We start from the raw sequence: 20,742 nt of genomic DNA, 5'->3' as shown, positions 1-20,742 counted from the left end.
TAGATGGGTCTCTCAACCAGCAAGAACTCATTGCATTCACTCTGTTTACACTGCAGGGTTAAAATGATGAAGCTTGGCTATGAAATGATAAACCATGGATTCATGGTACTGCAGATCAAAGCTTTCATCACACTGTCTCTCAATACATACAAGGACTACTGTTATTTGGATCATATGTCAATCTTTCATTTGTAAAATTGTATATGGGAAAGGTTAGAGTTTTATCCTTTCACCAGAAGTTATTCCTCCCCAAGGCTGGTCAAACTACAGTGACAGATCTCTTCCCTCAACACAATGCTCCAATCCACAATTGTTTCTATTGCAACAGTCTCTATTGATTTCCCATTCCAGCTTGATAAGGTTGGATCAGCCAGATTCCTGTTTACCTGGGGTACATGGCAGAAGTGATGTTCCATGGGGCCCCATGCAATAGGCATTAAGGTTTTACTCACATGCAGGTCCGGTAATCATGTTTGAAATGCCCTACCAAAAGTGCTCATATGTAAAACTTCTCAGGAAAGTTCCTGTCGCACAATTAATCCATGTGGATGCTAAACAGAGGAAGAAATGCCAGTGGGGCCTTTCAGCGGAAGTCTGCAGGCATTCTGCTTTTCTTGGATTTAATATCCTAATGGCTCGATTGTAATCATGTATTGTCTTTCTGCTGACTGGATACCATGCAACAAAAGTTTGTCACTGTACCTTGGTACATGTGACAATAAACAAAAGTGAACCGAACTGTCCTGCTTGTAAATACCGAGACTGCGTAATAATGTAAATTGGATGGAGGCCATTCAGCCCAGTATGTGGATCGGTTCTAGGAGAGAAATGAACTTGACTCACTAGGAACTTGACCAAGAGAGAATTCTGAGGGATAGGTTATACAGACATTTGGATGGGCAAGGTCTGATTCGCGATAGTCAGCATGGTTCTGTATGTGGGAGGTCGTGTCTCACAAATCTGATTGATTTTTTAGAAGACATGACCAAAAAGGTGGATGAGGGCAGAACTGTAGATGTAGTATACATGGACTTTAGTAAGGCATTCAACAACGTTACGCATGGTAGGCTGCTCTGGAAGGTTAGATTGCATGGGATCCAAGGAGAGATAGCTGAATGGATAGTAAATTGACTCCATGGAAGGAAGCAGAGGGTGATGGTGGAAGGTTGCTTCTCAGACTGCAGGCCTGTGACTAATGGTGTGCCTCAGGGTTTGGTGCTGGGCCCATTACTGTTTGTTATCTACATCAATGATTTGGATGAGAACCTACAAAGCAAGATTAGCAAGTTTGCTGATGATACAAAAGTGAGTGGTTTTGCAGATAGTGAAGATAGTTGTGAAAGATTGCAGCAGGATCTGGATCGATTGACCAGGTGTGCAGAGGAATGGTTGATGGAATTTAATATAGAGAAGTGTGAGGTGTTGCATTTTGGGATGTCGAATAAGGGCACAACCGACACAATAAATGGTAGGCCTCTGGGTAGCGTTGTAAAGCAGAGGGATCTAGGAGTACCGGTAGGTACACAAAAATGCTGGAGAAACTCAGGGGGTGCAGCAGCATCTATGGAGCGAAGGAAATAGGCGACGTTTCGGGCCGAAACCCTTCTTCTTCTAAACTAAAGGAGTACCGGTACATGGTTCCTTGAAGGTCGAGTTGCAGATAGATAAGGTGGTCAAAAAGGCTTTTTGCATTTTGGCCTTCATCAGTCAGAGTATTGAGTATAGAATTTGAGAGGTCATGTTGCAGTTGTAAAAGATGTTGGTGAGACCACATTTAGAATATTGTGTTCAGTTCTGGGCACCATGTTATAGGAAAGATATTGTCAAGCTTGAAAGGGTTCAGAAAAGATTTACAAGGATGTTGCCAGGACTAGAGGGTGTGAGCTATAGGGAGAGGTTGAGTTGGCTGGGTCTCTATTCCATGGAGCGTAGGAGGGTGAGGAGGGATCTTATAGAGGTGTACAAAATCATGCGAGGAATAGATCGGGTAGATGCACAGGGTCTCTTGCCCAGAGTAAATTAAATTTAAATTAAATTTCTTTATTTATATAGCACATTTTTAGTCAACTTGTATTGACCCCAAAGTGCTTCACATAATTACATCCACACACACAGGCAAAGGTGGGTGAAGTGTCTTGCCCAAGGACACACACAGGCTAAGGTGGGTGAAGTGTCTTGCCCAAGGACACAACGACAGTATGCACTCCAAGCGGGATTCGAACCAGCTACCTTCCGGTTGCCAGCCGAACACTTAGCCCATTGTGCCATCTGTCGTCCCAGAGTAGGGGGATCGAGGACCAGAAGACACAGGTTCACGATGAAGGGGAATTTTTTTTATAAGAATCCAAGGGGTAACTATTTCACACAAAGGGTGGTGGGTGTATGGAACAAGCTGCCAGAGGAGGTAGTTGAGGCTTAGACTATCCCATCGTTTAACAGACAGTTAGAAAGGTACATGGAGAGGACAGGTTTGGAGGGATATGTGCCAAGCGCAGGCAAGTGGAACTAGTGTAGCTGGGACATTGTTGGCTGGTGTGGGCAAGTTAGGCAGAAGGGCCTGTTTCCATGCTGTATCACTCTATGACTCTAGGAATTTGACCTGCTCCCCTTCTTCACTGGTAGGAAACCCATCAGAGAGAGTACCTTGAACTATCTTTCTATATCTACTCGGATATTTCTTCACCTCCAGATTCCAAATATGCCATGGTTATTTTGAGAAAATAACAGCAAGGATTGAAAAAAAAATTACTTTGTGGGTATTCTATTTATATTCTAAATTATACTGCACCTATTATAGATAAATCAATAACCTATATCACTGCTCTCAGTCTCCAGTCGCCAAATAGTTTATTATTGCAAACTGGAAGCTTAGTCCCTCAGTTTGATTTAACACACTGCATTGTTCATTATTATCCTGCAATGATATCATTCTTTCTGGCTGATAATAGTCACAAATCGAAGAATCATCCAACTTTGCAGTTAAGGGGTACTTGAGCCAAAGGGGACTTTTTTGGCTTGCAAGGCAAAAATTAATGGATTTCCTAAGACAAATTTTATTTTACAACCCATTGTTTCACAGAGAGATTTATGGTGATTATTGGCCTGAAGGTAAAGATTACTTTCTGAGCCAAGTGAAGGATGTTAATGGCAAGCTCAAGGTTACTCTGCTTAAGCAAAATGTTCTTATCACCAATGCAGTCAATCTATCCCACTCTTTTTCAACTTGGTAGGGTTTATTTGATTTTTTTTTTAGTGGTTCAATCTACATGCTTGCAACATCTAGGTGTATGTACAACATTAAGTCTTTCATAAAAATCCTCCACCCCTTTAGAATAACTGGTACTGAACATTGGGTGATTGCTGAGTGTAAATTGTTTCCCCTGTGACAAAAAGTGAGTAAAATATTAGACCTCTGCAGAATCGTTCTCTCAGCAGAAAAATAAATGATCATTTTCAAACAAGATGCGGATTTATGCAATCCCAAAAGTGGCAGAAAACTTTTTCAGATCAATCATTGTTGGTTAGATACTTGATCTGCTGTGGGCAATCTGAAATCCCTCACTGTAACTCAGATTGCAATCACTGTAATTAAAAAACAAAACTGTTTTGGCAATGTGGTAAAAAAAAAAGCACATCAATTTCAACTTATCTATTAATCAAATTTGGCAAAAAAACCCATAAAATATATGGAGGTCAGCAGTAAATGGCCTCATCATAATATCCTGGCCAAACGATAAGGAATTCAAAAACATCATTTTGTCAGAGATGTGCAAGGCACAATCTATCTTAATTTGAGGCAAAGGTTCCTGAAGAGACGTAATATAAAACAGAGCATGAGATCTAATAGTCCCCTGCAAGAGAGGGCTGTAAATCTGGGCCCTGCCTCCAATTATATTATTTCAATCAGATCAAGATGCAAGATGACTTTTTACACTGTCTGACTTTCATTATCTTTGGATGTAAGAAAAATGCAAGCCTGCAATCTTCTCTTTGGTGGTATGAAACTGAGTTAATTTCCCTGCCCTACTGGTGAGCAGACTAATTTCAAGCAGGTAATCCAGCTGTGAATTTTATAGATAACTGATCTTTTAGATTAATCCAAATGAGAATTCAAAAGCAGATAAGCTATTGAACGATACTTTCCTGAAACATGAGGCAGATAATTATTGGTAATTTGAGCAGGTAAACAATCAAATATAATGAATTTCTAACCATCTCAACATTTCGAACATGTATTAAAAAGACTGTTTCCATACATAGCTCATGTCATTAACACAAAATATTCACAATTAGATGTGCAGGATTTTACATCGGGAAAAACAAATTTAAAACATGATTTGTCTGAGAACTACAACCCATCCATTTGATCCCATCTTCTCCCAGTTTATGGCTATTTGAACAGCTGGTTACATTTGTCTGTCAAAGATCATCTCAGGAAAGATAACATTGATGGTGGCCACCAGTATTGGAACTTCCAATGAGGAAGTTTTACCTAAACGCTTGAGTCCTTAATCCAAAAGATAAACAGTAAATTAACTACAGAATAACCCTCCACACTCACAATTTCTGACATCATTATGTACCCTGTGGTCACACACAGACAGCTTCCTTCCCAACTGATCATCATGTCCTATAGATTATCCGTCCGCATCAGTCAAAATCTATTTTTGTCCCCCAAAATCCATCCATGCTTAAAAATATATCCACCTTCCCTTTTTACCTCTTTATAAGTGAAAGGCATGGACAGAATGGATGTGGGGTGGATGTTTCCACTAGTGGGAGAATCTAGGACCTTAGGTCATAGCCTCAGAATTAAGGGATGTTCCTTTAGGAAGGAGATGAAGAGGAGAGTCAGAGGATGGTGAATCTATGGAATTCTTTGCTAAACAAGGCTGTGGAGGCCATCAAAGGATATTTTTAAGGCTGAGATAGATAGATTCTCGATTCATACTGGTGTTTTATACAGTTATGTCATAATGGATAGTAGAATTAGGCCATTCGGCCCATCGTCTACTGCCATTGAATCATGGCTGATCTATCTCTCCCTCCTAACCCCATTCTCCTGACTTCTCCCCATAACCTCTGATACCTGTACTCATCACGAATCTATCTATCTCTGCCTTAAAAATATCCACTGACATGGCCTCTACAGCCTGCTGTGGCAAATAATTTCACAGATTCACCACCCTCTGACTAATGAAATTTAATAATAATAATAATAATAATAATAATAATAATAATAAATACTTTATTGATCCCTTCATGGAAATTCAGATGTCTAGAAGCCAACAACCAACAAATCCACATTAATCCTCATCTCCATCCTACAAGAACGCCCTTTAATTCTGAGGCTATGACCTCTAGTTCTAGACTCTCCCACTAATGGAAACATCCTCTCCACTAACCGGCCTATAGTTCCCACTATTCTGCCTTGTTCCTTTCTTGTGCACTGGGGTATTATTGGCAATTTTCCAATAATCTGGGACCACTCTTGGCTCTAGTGATTCCTAAAAGATCACTATCAATGCCTCCACAATCTCTAAAGCCACCTCTTTCAGAACCCTAGGGTGCAATCCATCTGGTCCAGGTGACTTATCCTACTTCAGCCCTTTCAGCTTCCCAAGCACCTTCTCCCTGGTAATAGCCACTCCACTACTTCCACATTGGCACAGGCACATTGCTGGTGTCTTCCGCTGTGACGACTGATGCAAAAAAGTTATTCAACTACTCTGCCATTTCTTTATTCCCCATTATTACTTCTCCTGTGTCATTCTCCAGCGGCCCAATTCCACTCTTTTCTCATTCTTGGTCTTTATATGACTGAAGAGGTGTCAAAGATTATGGGGAGAGAGCAGTAGAATGGGGTTCAGATGGAGAGATAGATCAGCCATGATTGAATGGTGGAATGGACTTGATGGGCCAAATGGCCTAATTCTGCACCTATCACATATGACCTTGTGGCCTTACCACAGTTTGTTTCTGTTTTAAAAATTAACTCAAGTGCTGTAACCTACAAATAGAAATGTTGTTTTGTATCAACATTGTGTCTCCACTTGGCTTTTATCTGTATTAGTCAGCATTTGGGTTTTTTTAATATCACATCCTCATAATGTTTATTTTATTTTCATAGATACCAGACAAAATTACCTGGCGACTTCACCGTATGTGCAACAGGTATGTCAACCTTCCAAAATCATAATGAAAACTATGCACAATCTTCAAGAGAATAAACCATCTAGAGACAAGAGGCACAGGTGGTATCCACTGAGTGATGTGCTCTAGATCAATGCAATCAGTGGATTCATCTCGTCATCCAAAGATACAGCACAGAAACAGCCCCTTCGGCCCATGGTGATTGCATTGAACATCAACCACCTATTTATACTAGCCCTACCAACCTACTAACTTGCATGCACTTGGGATATTAGAGGAAATCAGAGCACCTGGAGGAAACCCACACAGTCACAGGGGGAGCATGCAAATTCCACACATTGAACCTGAGTATCTGGCGCCGTGAGGCAGTGACTCTACCAGCTGCACTGCCAGGCTGGCCAAATAGCTGGCATTAACCAATTAGCGGACGGAAAAAATTCCAATACACTCTCACTCCAAGATTTTGAACCATGATCAGATATCCCCTTCAACACTTTCTGTGGTATGTAAAACAACGCCAACTTCGCCATTCTCTCCGTGAAACTGCTCGTTCATCCCTGGTACCCTCCTCCCCTACAGCCTCTCTAAGGTCAGAACATCCTTCCTAATGAGTCCCTACTTAGCCAACCATAAAAGTCAAATGTGAAACAAGTTAAAGGTGTGCAGGAGCTGAAAATTACTGAGGCTGTACGAATGTGAATAAAAGAAAGCTTCCTGAAACAAGCAAAATTAAAAATGCAGAAAATCTGCCAATTAGATCTAGAATGGAATATTAACATTTCTTTCATATCTGTATTGCGATGTTAATTTGAAGTTGAAAATCTAGAATCCCATTTTCAATCTTGCTTCATATTAATTTGAATGTTCCAGTTGTTATCCATGCTTCCATAGAAACATAGAAACATAGAAAATAGGTGTAGGAGTAGGCCATTGGGCCCATTGAGCATGCACCACCATTCAATATGATCTTGACTGATCATCCAAAATCAGTACCCCGTTCCTGCCTTCTCCCCATATCCCTTGATTCCATTAGCCCTCAGAACTCTATCTAACTCTTCCATACTTGATCGGATTAAATCTCTCCGCTTACTGTTAATAGAAAGCAGTGGAATGTGTAGCATAATTTGCCACGTCTGCACACATGCTCTAGCTTTTCACTACTGCCAGATAAACATTTCTACTAACATCACCCTCATGTAGACCCTGTTGCATCAAAGAGGATGAGATTTTTATGGAGTACCTGTCTCCAATGGCATTGATATCAATCAATCAATCAAACAACCTTTGTTGTCATCTTGCAAAGCAACAGTTGTACAGTGCAAAATGAGAAGACGTTTCCCAGGGAATACCGGAGCATCGCACATGAAACTTAAAACATTTCACACATAATAACAGTAAAAACAATCCAGTCCCTGGTGAAACAGTATAAATAGTTAAAAGCAGGTAAAACAGCAACATTAAAATACAGTAAAAACAATCATTAAAATATCCAGGGCAGCTGATTTGAGTGGCCAGTGCCAGAGTTATTAAAATGTCAGTGCAAAGCCGCAGAATCAGGTGACTGTGAGTACAGAGTGACTGTTCAGCAGCCTCACAGCCTGTGGCAGGAAGCTGTTTAGCAGTCTGGTAGTCCGGGCTTTGATGCTACGGTATCTCTTGACTGATGGCAGGAGATCCAGGTGTATGTGGAGGGGGTGCAGTTTGTCCTTAGCTATTCTCAGAGCTTTTTTCAGACAGCGGCTCTGGAACAGTTCTTGTACCGAGGGTAGGGAGATGCCAATGATCCTCTCTGCTCCCCTCATTACCCTCTGCAAAGCCTTCCTGTCTGAGCAGTTGCAGTTGGAGTACCACGTGTTTATGCAGTACATGAGTACAGACTCTACCGTGCCCCTGTAAAAAGTCCTGAGGATGTTGGTGGGGAGTGAGGCCTGTTTGAGTTTCCTCAGGAAGTGCAGTCGCTGATGGGCCCATTTGACAATCCCAGTGTTGTTCCTGGACCAGGTGAGACTGTCTGTAATTTGCACTCCAAGGAACTTTATGCTCTCCACTCTCTCCACTGTGGTGCCACTGATGTTGAGGGCTGTGTGTTTTGGCTGCGCCCTCCTGAAGTCGACAATCATCTCCTTTGTTTTGTTGACATTTAATGCTAAATTGTTGTTACCGCACCAGTCCACTAGATGTTTTACTTCCTCCCTGTACATTGATTCGTCATCTCCGCTGATGAGTCCCACCACTGTTGTGTCATCCACAAATTTTATGATCTTATTGTCCCTGAATGTCTAAGATGTTAAATGGTCTTATTATTGCTGCAACCTGCTAACGCAGTTGTATGTTAGTGAGCACGGCTAAGTGACAATGATATATACCTGCTCAAGTAATTTCCACTATAAACGGATTACTACATTGCAAGTATTGCAAACTCTGTAAAAGTAGAGTGGTTCTTGTGTGCAAAGTGCACCCGTCTTTACCTGGTTAACTGTTAATTGGTTTTCATTCTATTTGCATTTCGTTTCATATATTTTGCTGCTGCTGTCCTTTCACCAGCAAAAAAAAAGTGGCAAAGAATACCACGATTCACTATGACAGACACATTGACATGAAGCTAATCTAAAAGCTTGGCGACTCAGGGAATTTAATATAATATGTGGCAAGTAACTGCAGATTGCATGGCGGGTTGACAAGTTGTCCCACAGAAAATTATAGTAAAATAATTTTTTTTTGCATTGTTTGAAGTCAAAATGGAAATTACTTTTTCCACTTATTTATATCCCCTCTGCATTCTTTGACAATCCTTGCAGAAGGGCTGGATGGGGGTGAAGGGCGGGATTTCCAAGTGACCCGCTGTAAGGACTCTAACACATTTTTTCCCACCGCTGTGGTGCACAAGAGGTCAGCATTGATTTATTTTCCTTCTTTCCTCAGAGGAAGTTTTTAACATCTGTACTCTACCTTTACCCGAAAGAGCCTCATTAATATATAGATCTTGGCGGGCTGCAATTAGCAAAATGGGGCAATACATTGGTCTACAAAGGAGCCATGGCAACAGATCTCTGTAGTACCATAATGGAATTGCTTTTCCACATATTGTTCAACAGCACATGTAGCATGTCCAAACTCACCACATTATTTCTAAAACAGACCTATTAATGTAGTAGATTAATTCAGTATCCATTACAAATTGAATTAAAATATATAAATATCTTATAAACCAAATTTCTATCAAAACATTGAATGGCTGATGCCTACAAAAACACATTAAAAGTCAGTCTTTTTTTAAAGAGAATTAGCTTAATTAGTGGCGCAGCAGTTGATTCATTTATTTTCCCATGTTTCATGAAGGCGGCACGGTAGTGCAGCGGTAGAGTTGCTGCCTTACAGCTCCAGAGACCCGGGTGCAATCCTAACTATGGGTGCTGTCTGTATGGAGTTTATACGTTCTCCCTGTGACCGCGTGGTTTTTCTCCGGGTGCTCCGGTTTCCTCCCACACTCCAAAGACGCACAGGTTTGTAGGTTCATTGGCTTCTTTGAATTGTAAATTGTCCCTGCTGTGGAATAGTGCTCTTGTACGGGATGATGGCTGGTCGGCGGGGAATTGGTGGACTGAAGGGCCTGTTCCCATACTGTACTTGATGACGTAGAGCAATTCAGTGCTGCTTGGTTATTGACAGTATGATTGATATTCATCCCTCCCCTCTAATCTGAAAGTAGGTCATACTACTGATCGGTTCCACAGATACCCCATAAATATATTCAGCTCAAGATGCTGAGTAATCTAATTCTGTACTCTTGCTGAGGGAAGTACTCCCAATCGTCAGTTGGAGCAGCATGAAATTACCCCTTATAATCATATCTATTTCCCTGACTTTAAAGAACATCACAGCCAAACAAAATGTTGTGCTCAGTAAACACCCTGCATGATCCAGCAAACGTCAGTAAGATAAGCAGCAGTGGGAATCCCATTGGAATTGTATTAAAGGCATAAGATTTTCACAATTATTGACTCCACTGGGTTATTGGCTCCATTTGACGGATGTTCACCATTGTTAATGCGCAAATCTGGTAGCAGTGGGTGGCAAGAGTCACATTGCTGACAGTGATGCCAACCATGCATACAACTACCCCTTATGTTTCTTGCAATTTTCATGCAGTTGCTACATTTATGCATGAATTGCCCATTGAATATAATACATAAAGTCATTTTATTACCAGTGAAAGCCACCTCTAACTGTGATGTCAATTTTTGTGACAGCTAACTATTGTCTTTGCACAGCGAGAGATCAATTGGCATTCAAACCTATCAGGTTATCAATTGTTATTAGAGATTGCAAGACTGCCAAATGAAAAATGTTAAATTTCTTCTTTTATTTCTCTGTCCTTTTTTTTCACTTAATCCAATCTCTTTATTTCTGTTTCTACACCTGACTTTAATACTTCCTAATTCCCAATCCTTCCTGCATTTATTTCTAAATTCTTTATTCTCACTGGTAATCAACAAGGAACCCATCACTGTGCCATTATCAACTCAGATTTCATCTACCATTCACCAGGAAAAATTACATGAGAGCTAGCCATGCCTGAACTGGGTAGACCTTAGAATCATCGAATCATAGAAGTGTATAGCACCCCTTCAACACCACTCCTCCATGTCAACTGTGATGCCTATCCACATTAATCCCAGATACCCACATTGGGCCCATAAAACTATATGCCTTTCTTATCCAAGTATCACCCTAATTTCATTTTAAACGTTGTTTTAAAATAAATAAAATTAGACAAACCGAGCATAAGATTGATTTCTGGTAGGGCAATATCGAAAAGTAACGAAGTTTGTTTTTAATCCTGAAGTACTGCATATAATTCTGGTCCCAACAACATCCGATGGATGCACAGGCAGAGAGTGCAACCTTAAACCTATCCTCAGTTCTGATCAACCCTGTCCAGGAAAAGAGTTCCAGACCATCCATATCACTCAATTTTATAAAAACTCTGTGTGGTCACCCCTCAGTCTCAGTGAGAATAGATACCGCTCATCAAAATTCTCTTTGTAATAACAATCGACCATTCCAGGCAACATCCTGATGAATCTCTTCAACACATTTTATATATGAAATGTCAACAAGCCTCCAATGGCCTAATCCTGCATCTACTTTCTATGTTTCTATGTTTCTATGACATGTGTAGATTCTGGATATACAAAGACAAAGTGCCACTACATCCTGAGGTTCTATCCAATCCTGGTGTTGTGAAGGATGTGTCTGGCCCTGTTGCCACAACATGCTCCATTCAACTGAATCATGCCTCATCCTTGTCATGCATGGATCATACCTGTTCCTCTGAATGTTTAGCTGAAATACCCCCACCTTCGTTCACACGGCAATCACACCGTGGTCTGCACAGAATGTCTTCAGTATCTATCACCTCCCCCCCATATTTGTTGTGGTCCTCTGGCTTGATTGTGCAGCTTACACGACACGTTAATGATGTCAAAAGGATCTGCAGGTGCAGATTTGCAAAAAAAAGATATAAAGTGCTGAAGTAGCTTGTCGGGTCAGGAAACATCTCTGGAGAACATGGTTGGGTGAAGTTTTGGTTCTGAACCCAAACCATCACCTATCCATGTTTTCCAGGGATGCTGCCTGATTCATTGAGTTACTCCAGTACTTTATGTTTTAAGTTAATGAAGTCTCGATTCTGTAGGCATTTAATGACATTTGCCCCAGACCTATGCAAAGAATTGAATCTCCCTGTTGAAACACCAATGTCATTTTCCACAATGATTCTGCTACTTGAATAGCTCTCATTGTAACTCAGCTGCTGCATTTGGAGAGTGATTGGTGTGAGGGACCTGGAAAATAGTGAGTAATCTTTGACCTCAAGATACATTGCTCCAAGCAATGCCAGCTGCAGAAAATGGTTAATAATTTGCTCCCCCTGAGATGAACATGCCCCATGTCCCTCCCAGAAATATGCAATGGCCATGAGGAAATTCTTCTGATGAAACACAACTACCTAAACACGAAGGGAATGAAATTTTCCTGTAAAGGGAAAGGTCCAGGTTAATAAAGTAAGCCCTCATGGAGATATGACTACAGTTGTGAGAATGCACAAACATCCCAGTACCTGGGTGGCATCTGCTCCTCACAGATACCAAAACGGATGAAATTATTTCTTCCTGAATACAGAAGCTCTCTAAAACAACAGTCTGCACTAAACTGAGAGATATGGTGGATATATGCTGCAGGCTTTTAGAAAGATCCTGTATCAAGCTGATCTTGGCTTCTGTCATATTCAAAAACATCTGGCATATTAAAATGAGCCTGGCCTAATAGTATGGTGGGTGGAATTTCACGTGGCAGTGGTCTCTGGTGCAGTCCACAAGTTTTGCATGATCTGCACATGCAAAATGCACAAACAGACCCAATGTCTGAGCTCCAGAACCCAGTGGTGCAGCAACAATCTTTTATTCAATTACATTCTTAAGAAGCATCTTTGGATACTCGCTCAATGCTTAAGTAAATTGTAACTGTGGCTTATGTTTTTGTAATCGCATATTCATGGCCCTAACCTTGCATATTTTTTGCACTCTCTGCCTGTTCATCCTTCTGATATTATTGGGACCAGAATTATATGCAGTACTGAAGAGGAACACCAAGTGCTGGAGTAACTCGATGGGTCAGGCAGCATCTCTGGTGATGTTTCGGGTCGAGACCTGGTCTGAAGGACGGTGCCGCCCTATTCTTTTCCTTCAGAGATGCTGCCTGACCCACTGAGTTACTCCAGCACTTTGTATCTATCATCAGTATAAGCCAGCATCAACAGTTCCTTTCTACACATTTTATATGCAATACATTCAAAACAAGCTTCTTTACTTTTCAATATTGCTCTTTTAGAAATCAATCTTATGCTCGGTTTGCCTAATTTTATTTCTTTGTAAACCCTTGTGCCACATTTGATGGTTTATGTTATTTGCAATCCAATCTTCCTTTGATTATTATTATTCAAGAAATGTGCACACTTCGTATAGTTCTTACAAATTATACATCATGCACATAATGAAATCAATCCCCTGCTGATCACCCCATGAAAAGCGAGCATTAGTCCCTTGTTCACTGTGTCATTTCAATGCGCTGTACGACTTAATACGATATACAGTGCAATGGAGGAAAAATGGTAAACCATTAGATGTGTGAACCCTTTAGTAACATTGCTGTGATTTTATTGATTATTTCAGTGATAATTATCCATTCAGAAATATCTTCACATCAGGTACACACCACAAAAAAAATTGAAATGCTAATGGAATCATTTTGAAGTGGATTTTGACATGAAATACCTTTTTGTTTCTTGAGCTGAATAAAGATAGGGTTCAGGTTTATTCGAGTGTCAAGAGAGTCAAGAGTGTTTAATTGTCATATGTACCAGCAACAGAACAATGAAATCCTTACTCAAATAGCATGCCACCAAATTTCATTCCATTTGAGAAAATTGTATTTCATTAATGTGCTGCTGTTTCACTGTTTCATTGTATCAAACTGAATAGTGCATTTAAATCATTGCTGCTTTCCTGTTCCGTTGCTATGTGAAATTGTAAAATCTTAGAGTAGGTCACAGACATCAGACTCTTCTTTACAGCCATTCGATCAATCAACATAGTCCATGTCGTTGAAAAAACTGATCAATTAGACCCACTTTCATGCACTTTCCCTGCAAATGTTCCCTTTTAAGTAGACATGTAGTTCCTGTTTGCTTCCACACCTCATTCAGGCAATCCATTTTGGATCGTAACATCTTCTTGAATAAAAATTTAATTTCCATTGTGCTTTTTGCCACTAACTGCAAGTTTGAGTCCACTGTTTTCCTAATCCCCTGCCAGTAGAATGAATTTCATTCTCCATTCCTCCATTCCATTGAGACGTTAAATGATTTTGAGTTTTCCCATAAAATTGCCCCACAATTTTGTCTGCTCCAAGGCCACAAATCCTTCTTATTGCTTCTCAACAGATCAGGCAACATCTCTGGAGAACAAGGATAGGTGGCATTCCAGGTTGGGACCCGACTTCAGATTGATTGTAGCAGGGGAGAGGGGGCGAGAAATCTGGAAGAGAAGTGGCTGCAAGACAAAGCCTGGCGTGGTAGGTCGATACAAGTGAGACAAGGGGTGGGGGGCTGGGAGGGGTTGGCAGATGTTTGGACAAAGGCAATAGGTGAAAAGACCAAAGGTGTGAGATAAGGGTAAAAGTATAAAGGAGGCATGAAATGTGAAGTGAAAAGAAGGAATATAGGTGGAAGTGGATGGGGTGACGGGGAAAGGGAGAGATGGGTGTGTATCCAGGAGGGGCATAAGGGAAAGAAAGGGAAAATGGGTGGGGGGGAGGGGGTACGTTTGTGTTTGTAATCTAAAATTGGTGAATTCAGCGTTCACCTCACTGGAATATGAGGTGCTGTTCCTCCAGTTTGATTGTGGCCTCACTCTGTCAATGGAGGAGGTTCAGGGTGGTAATGTGAGTATGGGTATGGGAAGCGAGTTAAAATAGTTAGCAATTAGGTTATCCAGTAGGCTTTGACAGATCAAGTGCAACAGTTTGGAGAAACCATCACCTAGTCTACACTTAGTATCACCGATATAAAGAAAGCCACATCTGGAACACCTAATGCAGTAGATGAGGTCAGAGGAGCTGCAAATGAACCTCTGTCCCACTTGGAAAGCATGCTGGGTCCCTGGATGGATGTGAGGGAGGAGGTATAGGGATAGGTTTTACATCTCCCCTACTATCCTGGGCCTCCTCTATTACCTGACTGAAGCCACAAGCAAATTGGTGAAACAGCACCTCATATTTCACTTGGGTAGCTTACAATAGCACGATAGCATGAACATCGAATTCTCCAATTTTAGGTAACTAACCTCCAAACACCCACTCCCTTTTCTTTCATCCTCTCTTCCCAGTTGCCCACCCATTTGAGCATTCACGCCTCCCTTCCCCTCCCCCTTGACTGTTTCCACCTATATTCTTACTTTTGGTTTCTTACTTAAACCTCTTCCATCCTTATCTCACACTTTTTTTTTGTCATCCCCAATCAAAGATCCCTGCATCTGGGTCTACCTCTCACTTGCTCAGCTTTGTCCCCTTTTCCAACTTTCTCCCCTCTGCTGCAATATGTCTGAAGAAGAAGCACAACCCAAAACACTGTCTATCCAGATTCTCCAGAGATGCTGCCTGGCCCATTGAGTTCCTCCAGCACTTTGTGTCATATATTTGAAAACCAGCATCTGCAATTCCTTGTATCTACATCTTTCTTATTGCTGGCTACCTACAAAAGGCAGCACATGTATATTAGTGTGTGGGAGTCAGTACTTCTGGAATGGATATCCCAGCAAAGTCCCTTTAATTCAACATGCTACTTGACTATCAAGATAGTTGGCTTTTTTGGTTGCCTCAAATGAAAAATTAGTTCAGTGGCACATCTGGTAGAGTTGCTGCCTCACGGCACCAGAGACCCATGTTCAATCCTGACCTCGGGTGCTGTCTGAGTGGAATTTGCATGTACTTCCTTTGAACGTGTAGGTTTCCTCCAGGTGTTCCGGTTTCCTCATACATCATAAAGATGTTTTTAGCTCTGTAAAATTGACTCTGGTGTGTAGGGACTGGATGAGAAAGTGGGATACCATAGGACTAGTGCATGGATGATCGATGGTCAGCATGGTGGGCTGATTGATTTGTTTCCACATAGAATCATGCAATCAGTCAATAGCACAAAAAGTTGCAGTGTCTGTCCGTGCGTCAGTAAGGCCACTTGGTGTCATCTACAAACTTACTAACCAACCCATCTATGTTTACGTCTAAGTTATTTATGTCTGTCATAAACAATAGAGGTCCCAGCACAGATCCCTGCGGATGTCCATCCTCCTTGCTGAACATATTTGCTAACTGTCAATGATTTGTGAACAAGGACACAATGGTCCTTCTGAACACAAATACTTTCAATCTCTCCACTTGGGGGAAAAAAAGTAACAATTTTCTATTTCTTCAACGAAAGTGGATGACTTCACAATTCTGTACATTATGTTACATCTTTCATGCTCTGACCCATTCACTGAATCTTTCCACATCCCCTGAAGCCTCGCTGCTCCCTATTCACACCTGGTTTTGTATCATCAGCAAACTTGGATATTTTACACTTGATCCAAATTATTAATGTCGGATGTGACCAGCTGAACCCATGCAGGTCATAGGCACCAAAAACAAAATGACCTATTTATTCCAACTCTCTATTTTCTCTTCACTAACTAAAGCACAATACATGGCAATATATTACCCCCCAATACTGTGCACTCTAATTATGTTTAATGACTCTATTTGGCTCCTTATAATTGTTCAGAAAATCCAAAAACATCACCACAAAAGGACCATCCTTATCAATCCTCAGAGGTTCAACTCAGAAAATGCCATCAGATCTGTCAAACATGATTTCCCCTTCATAAAACAACATTGCTTTCACCCAAGCTAGACACAAAAAGCTGGAGTAATTCAGCGGGTCAGGCAGCATCTCTGGAGAAAAGGAATAGGTGACGTTTCAGGTTGAGATCCTTCTTCAGGCTTGCCTTCACCCAGTTCAATTTTATTTCCGAAGTGTTCTGCCACCAGGTGAAAGTGGTGGAAGCTCACTTCACTTTACCATCAGTCCGTTGGACAGAAGTGAAAATATGTGAAAGAAACAGAAAATGCCTTGAACACCAAGCAGTGTCTATGGAGAGAGAAAAACAGAGTTGCAGGTCAATAACCTTGTGCCAGACAAATAGGAGCAAGGGTCTGAATTCAGGGCACTGTCATCCTCATTGGTCAATGGGTAGAGATCTCCCAGGGTTTTCACCTATCGGGTGTCTGAGTCCAGAAACCTGAGGACACTTATGTGGAGAAGTTCCTTCCTCATCACTGGCATCCATGAGTAAAATCCAGCATTTTAGTTATGCAGGAGTTATCAAAAGTTCCAATGAGATAATAAATAATTGATCCAAATAGTCATAATTAAATAATTTAAAGATAGATAAGGTTAAGCTTATGTTTTATAGATACAGGTTTGAATTTTCACAGCTTTTTAGCTGCAGATTGGCAGACAAACATTTCTTATGAAATTGGAATCCAAAGGCTGCTTGATTTCACTATTCATTCCCGCTTTAACTTCTCTCCTCTCAACGGAAATGCCTTTCATATTTCAATATTTATATCCTAACTTTCTAGTTTCACTGTATTACCGCTTATTTGTTTGGATGTGATACAATAATCAGGACAAAGGATCAGCTTGAAACTAACGGCTGGTGAACAGTTTGGAAATTATTGGAAAGGTTCACGATGTAATGATACAAGTGTGGCGTCAGCTGATACACAGACCACTTATGGTCAAACCCTCGTCAGTAGTTATGAGGGCTGGCACGTGACGTCACGGCCTAGGGGGAGTGTCCTGCTACTTAAGCTTATCTCACCTTGAGATGAGGAGAGTCAACAGTAGCTGAGCCCGAGAGAACAACCTTGCTCAGCTACAGCAACAATGACAATTACGTTAGTGGACCAACTTAACATGTAACACCTGAATAAAATCACTGTTTGAACCTGCCTGACGTCTGGCCTTATTCACCACGTTTGCTGCCGCTACATTGGTGACCCCGACTATCCAAATTGAAATTTGGATTTCTCCTGATGCATGCAGCCTTGGGAGACCTGATGTCTGCCGACAACTGCCCAGCCCTGCAGAACGACGCTGCCGCCATCCCAGCCCTACCCTAAGGTATGCCGCAGGCCACCCGGGTCAAGGGGTGCATTCCAGTGACAGTCCTTGTGTGACGGCCGCCAAGCTCTCCCGCATGACCTGCCTGGAGCCGACCATCGACCGCTTCCCCACCAGTCGCTGCTCACCGGAGCTGAGAGGTTGTGGCAACCGCTGCTTCCCCACCAGCTGCTACAGGATCTGTGAGCATAGCAGCCTCCTGCCCCCAGCATCACTGACGCACGCCCGACGGCCCCGGGAGTGGGGAGAGAGAAGGCCCTGCACTGCACCGGGCCTCACCGCTCCAGGCCCTGCACCGGATCCGGCCTCACCGCGGCCACGTTTCCAGGCCTTGCACCGCACCGGGCCTCACCGCGGCCACGGCACCAGGCCCTGCCGGCCACTGCCCAGGGTCTAGCCACCCGATAGGGCGGGCTTACCTGGGGCGACTGCCGAAGACGCCCATCTGCTCCTCACCGGCGTGACCCCGAAGATCACTGGGCGCTGCTGCCTGTCCGGCCCAGCAGCGGGGTCTTGAATCGCTGGTTAAGGCCGCTTCAGCCGGCCGGCAAAATGGCCGCCGCGGCCTACTGAAACAAGTGGCCGCCTGACTACAAAAATGGCCGTCTCGACCGGCCAAAGAGAAGCTCGACCTTCACCGATCACCGTCCACAGCACCATCTTCTGGCCGGATGCCGTCCCTGCAGCCTGACCACCGGCAACAGCGCCACCCTCAGATCGACTGCTGTCACTGCAGCCTGACCGCCGTCCACAGCGCCATCTTCAGGCCGGATGCCGTCCCTGCAGCCTGACCACCGACAACAGCGCCTCATTCAGGTCGGAGGCTGTCACTGCAACCTCAGGTTTTCCAGCACAGCTTCCTATCCTGCACCATGGACACTGGACAATTTGAACTTACCTACCACTTTGCACGTGATTGCTCACTGTAGTTTGTGTTGTTTCTTTTCACTTAGTTTACACTGCATCACCACGCCGGGTTCAGCAATCAGTTTATTTATTTTATTTCGTTTTTTTCTTCATTGTTGCCGACTTCTCCCAGCCGTTGCTGGGGGCCGTATTTCTCAGGATGCAATCCCTTAGCTGGTCGAGGAGATGCGAATGTGTCTCTTCTGTCCGGCGGCTTTTGCATCGGTCTCCTCGCACCCCTCGGCATACCTCGGGATCGCCCACGCGGAGCGTCGACTGCGCCCGCTGGCCCCTCTGTCCCGACCCACGCCCGGGGTGTCCCCGACCCACATGCAGGAGCCGCCCTCGTCCATTCTATTCCTTCCTCCGGTTCTGGGGGAGATCCTATGGCGTCAGCTGATACACAGACCACTTATGGTCGAACCCTCGTCAGTAGCTACGAGGGTTGGCACATGACGTCACGGCCTAGTGTCCTGCTACTTAAGCTTATCTCACCTTGAGATGAGGAGAGTCAACAGGTAGCTGAGCCCGAGACAAGCTACAGCAGCAATGACAATTACGTTAGCGGACCAACTTAACATGTAACACCTGAATAAAACTACTGTTTGTACCTGCCTGACGTCTGGCCTTATTCACCACATTTGGTGCCGCTACACAAGCAGCTTTTCAAGGATTCAGATCAATGATTGGACAGAGAACATTTCAAGGTTATAAACCTGTGTTTATTGTAGTAAAATAAAGGAAAACAGAATTTATAGAGCAACAAATCTCACCACCTTCTGCTCATCGAGTTCACACTGATACAATTGGTGATTGGTAGCAACGAGTCTCACAACCTTCTGCCCATTGGAGACTGAAGAATGGTCTTGACCCGAAACATCAACCATTCCTTCTCACCAGAGATGCTGCCTGTCCCACTGAGTTACTCCAATTTTTTGTGTCTATCATTGGAGACTCCTGTTTGCTATGGCTGGTCTGGAGAACTCAAGGGCCCTGGCACTGTTCCACATACCAGTCCAAGGCGAAGTCCTGTCAGCTCACCCATAGCATACACTTGTACACTCAATAATCCTAAACATCCTCCTAAATCTACAGACAACAGTCAACTATGTTTTTAAAACTAGGTATCCTCCTTAGGGATGGGAACACTATTTATTATATCAGGTTTGAGCTAATCTCCGATGTCACTGTGAAGAAAAGTTTGTCTTGTATTTTTACTATATGTCTTGGGACTGCATGGTTTCTCACGAGGTCTCATGATTTACTTGTTCATCCAAGTGAGACAAAATATTTTCCAAAACTCCTAATTGTTTTTCTAAGCGAACCTGCTTGCTCATCATGACTGTTAGAGGACAGCTCCATTTTAGTTGAAAAGCCAGTTTTAACCTTTGCATTACACTCGGAAAGGCAGACACGGATTCGGGAGAGTCAGCATGGATTGGTGCATGGGAAATCCTACATCACTGATTGAATTTTTGAGAAGCTACATGGGTTCCAAAACATTGTGGTAATGAATCCAAAATGAGCTTTGTGATAGGAGCAAAAAGGTAGTGGTGGAGGGTTGTTTTTTGAACTATGAATCTGTAACTTGTCGAGTTCTTGTACCTCAGTGATCGGTGGCGGTACCTTTGAGATTTTCCACACATCTAAATGGCTTGGATGAGAACGTCTGTGATCTGATCAGTAGGTTTGATGATGGCACAAAGACAGACAGAGTTGTACATTGCATGGATGGTTGCCTAAGGATACAGAGAGGCATACAGTTGAAAAGTTGGGCAAAGCAGTGGGAGATGGTAGTTAATTCCCACTTGTACACTCAATAAATTTAAACCTCCTCCTTAATCTAGAAACAACACTCAAGTATGTTTTTAAAACTAAGTACCCTCGTGATGGGAACGCTA

At 42.6% G+C, this 20,742-nt stretch overlaps 1 protein-coding gene across 1 annotated transcript in view; it reads left to right on the top strand.

The window, feature by feature from the left end:
* The window catches only part of LOC116979671, a 121,728-nt gene that overhangs the window by 36,046 nt on the left and 64,940 nt on the right, over positions 1–20,742 (top strand). Inside the window, exon 3 of the mRNA XM_033031389.1 lies at positions 6,131–6,174. Within this exon, the coding sequence (XP_032887280.1) occupies positions 6,131–6,174 (44 nt within the window). The remainder of the gene's footprint in view (positions 1–6,130; positions 6,175–20,742) is intronic.

This window comes from Amblyraja radiata, chromosome 1 (genome assembly GCF_010909765.2).
Source record: "Amblyraja radiata isolate CabotCenter1 chromosome 1, sAmbRad1.1.pri, whole genome shotgun sequence".
Taxonomy (NCBI): domain Eukaryota; kingdom Metazoa; phylum Chordata; class Chondrichthyes; order Rajiformes; family Rajidae; genus Amblyraja; species Amblyraja radiata.
This window is presented reverse-complemented; position numbering and strand designations above follow the sequence as displayed.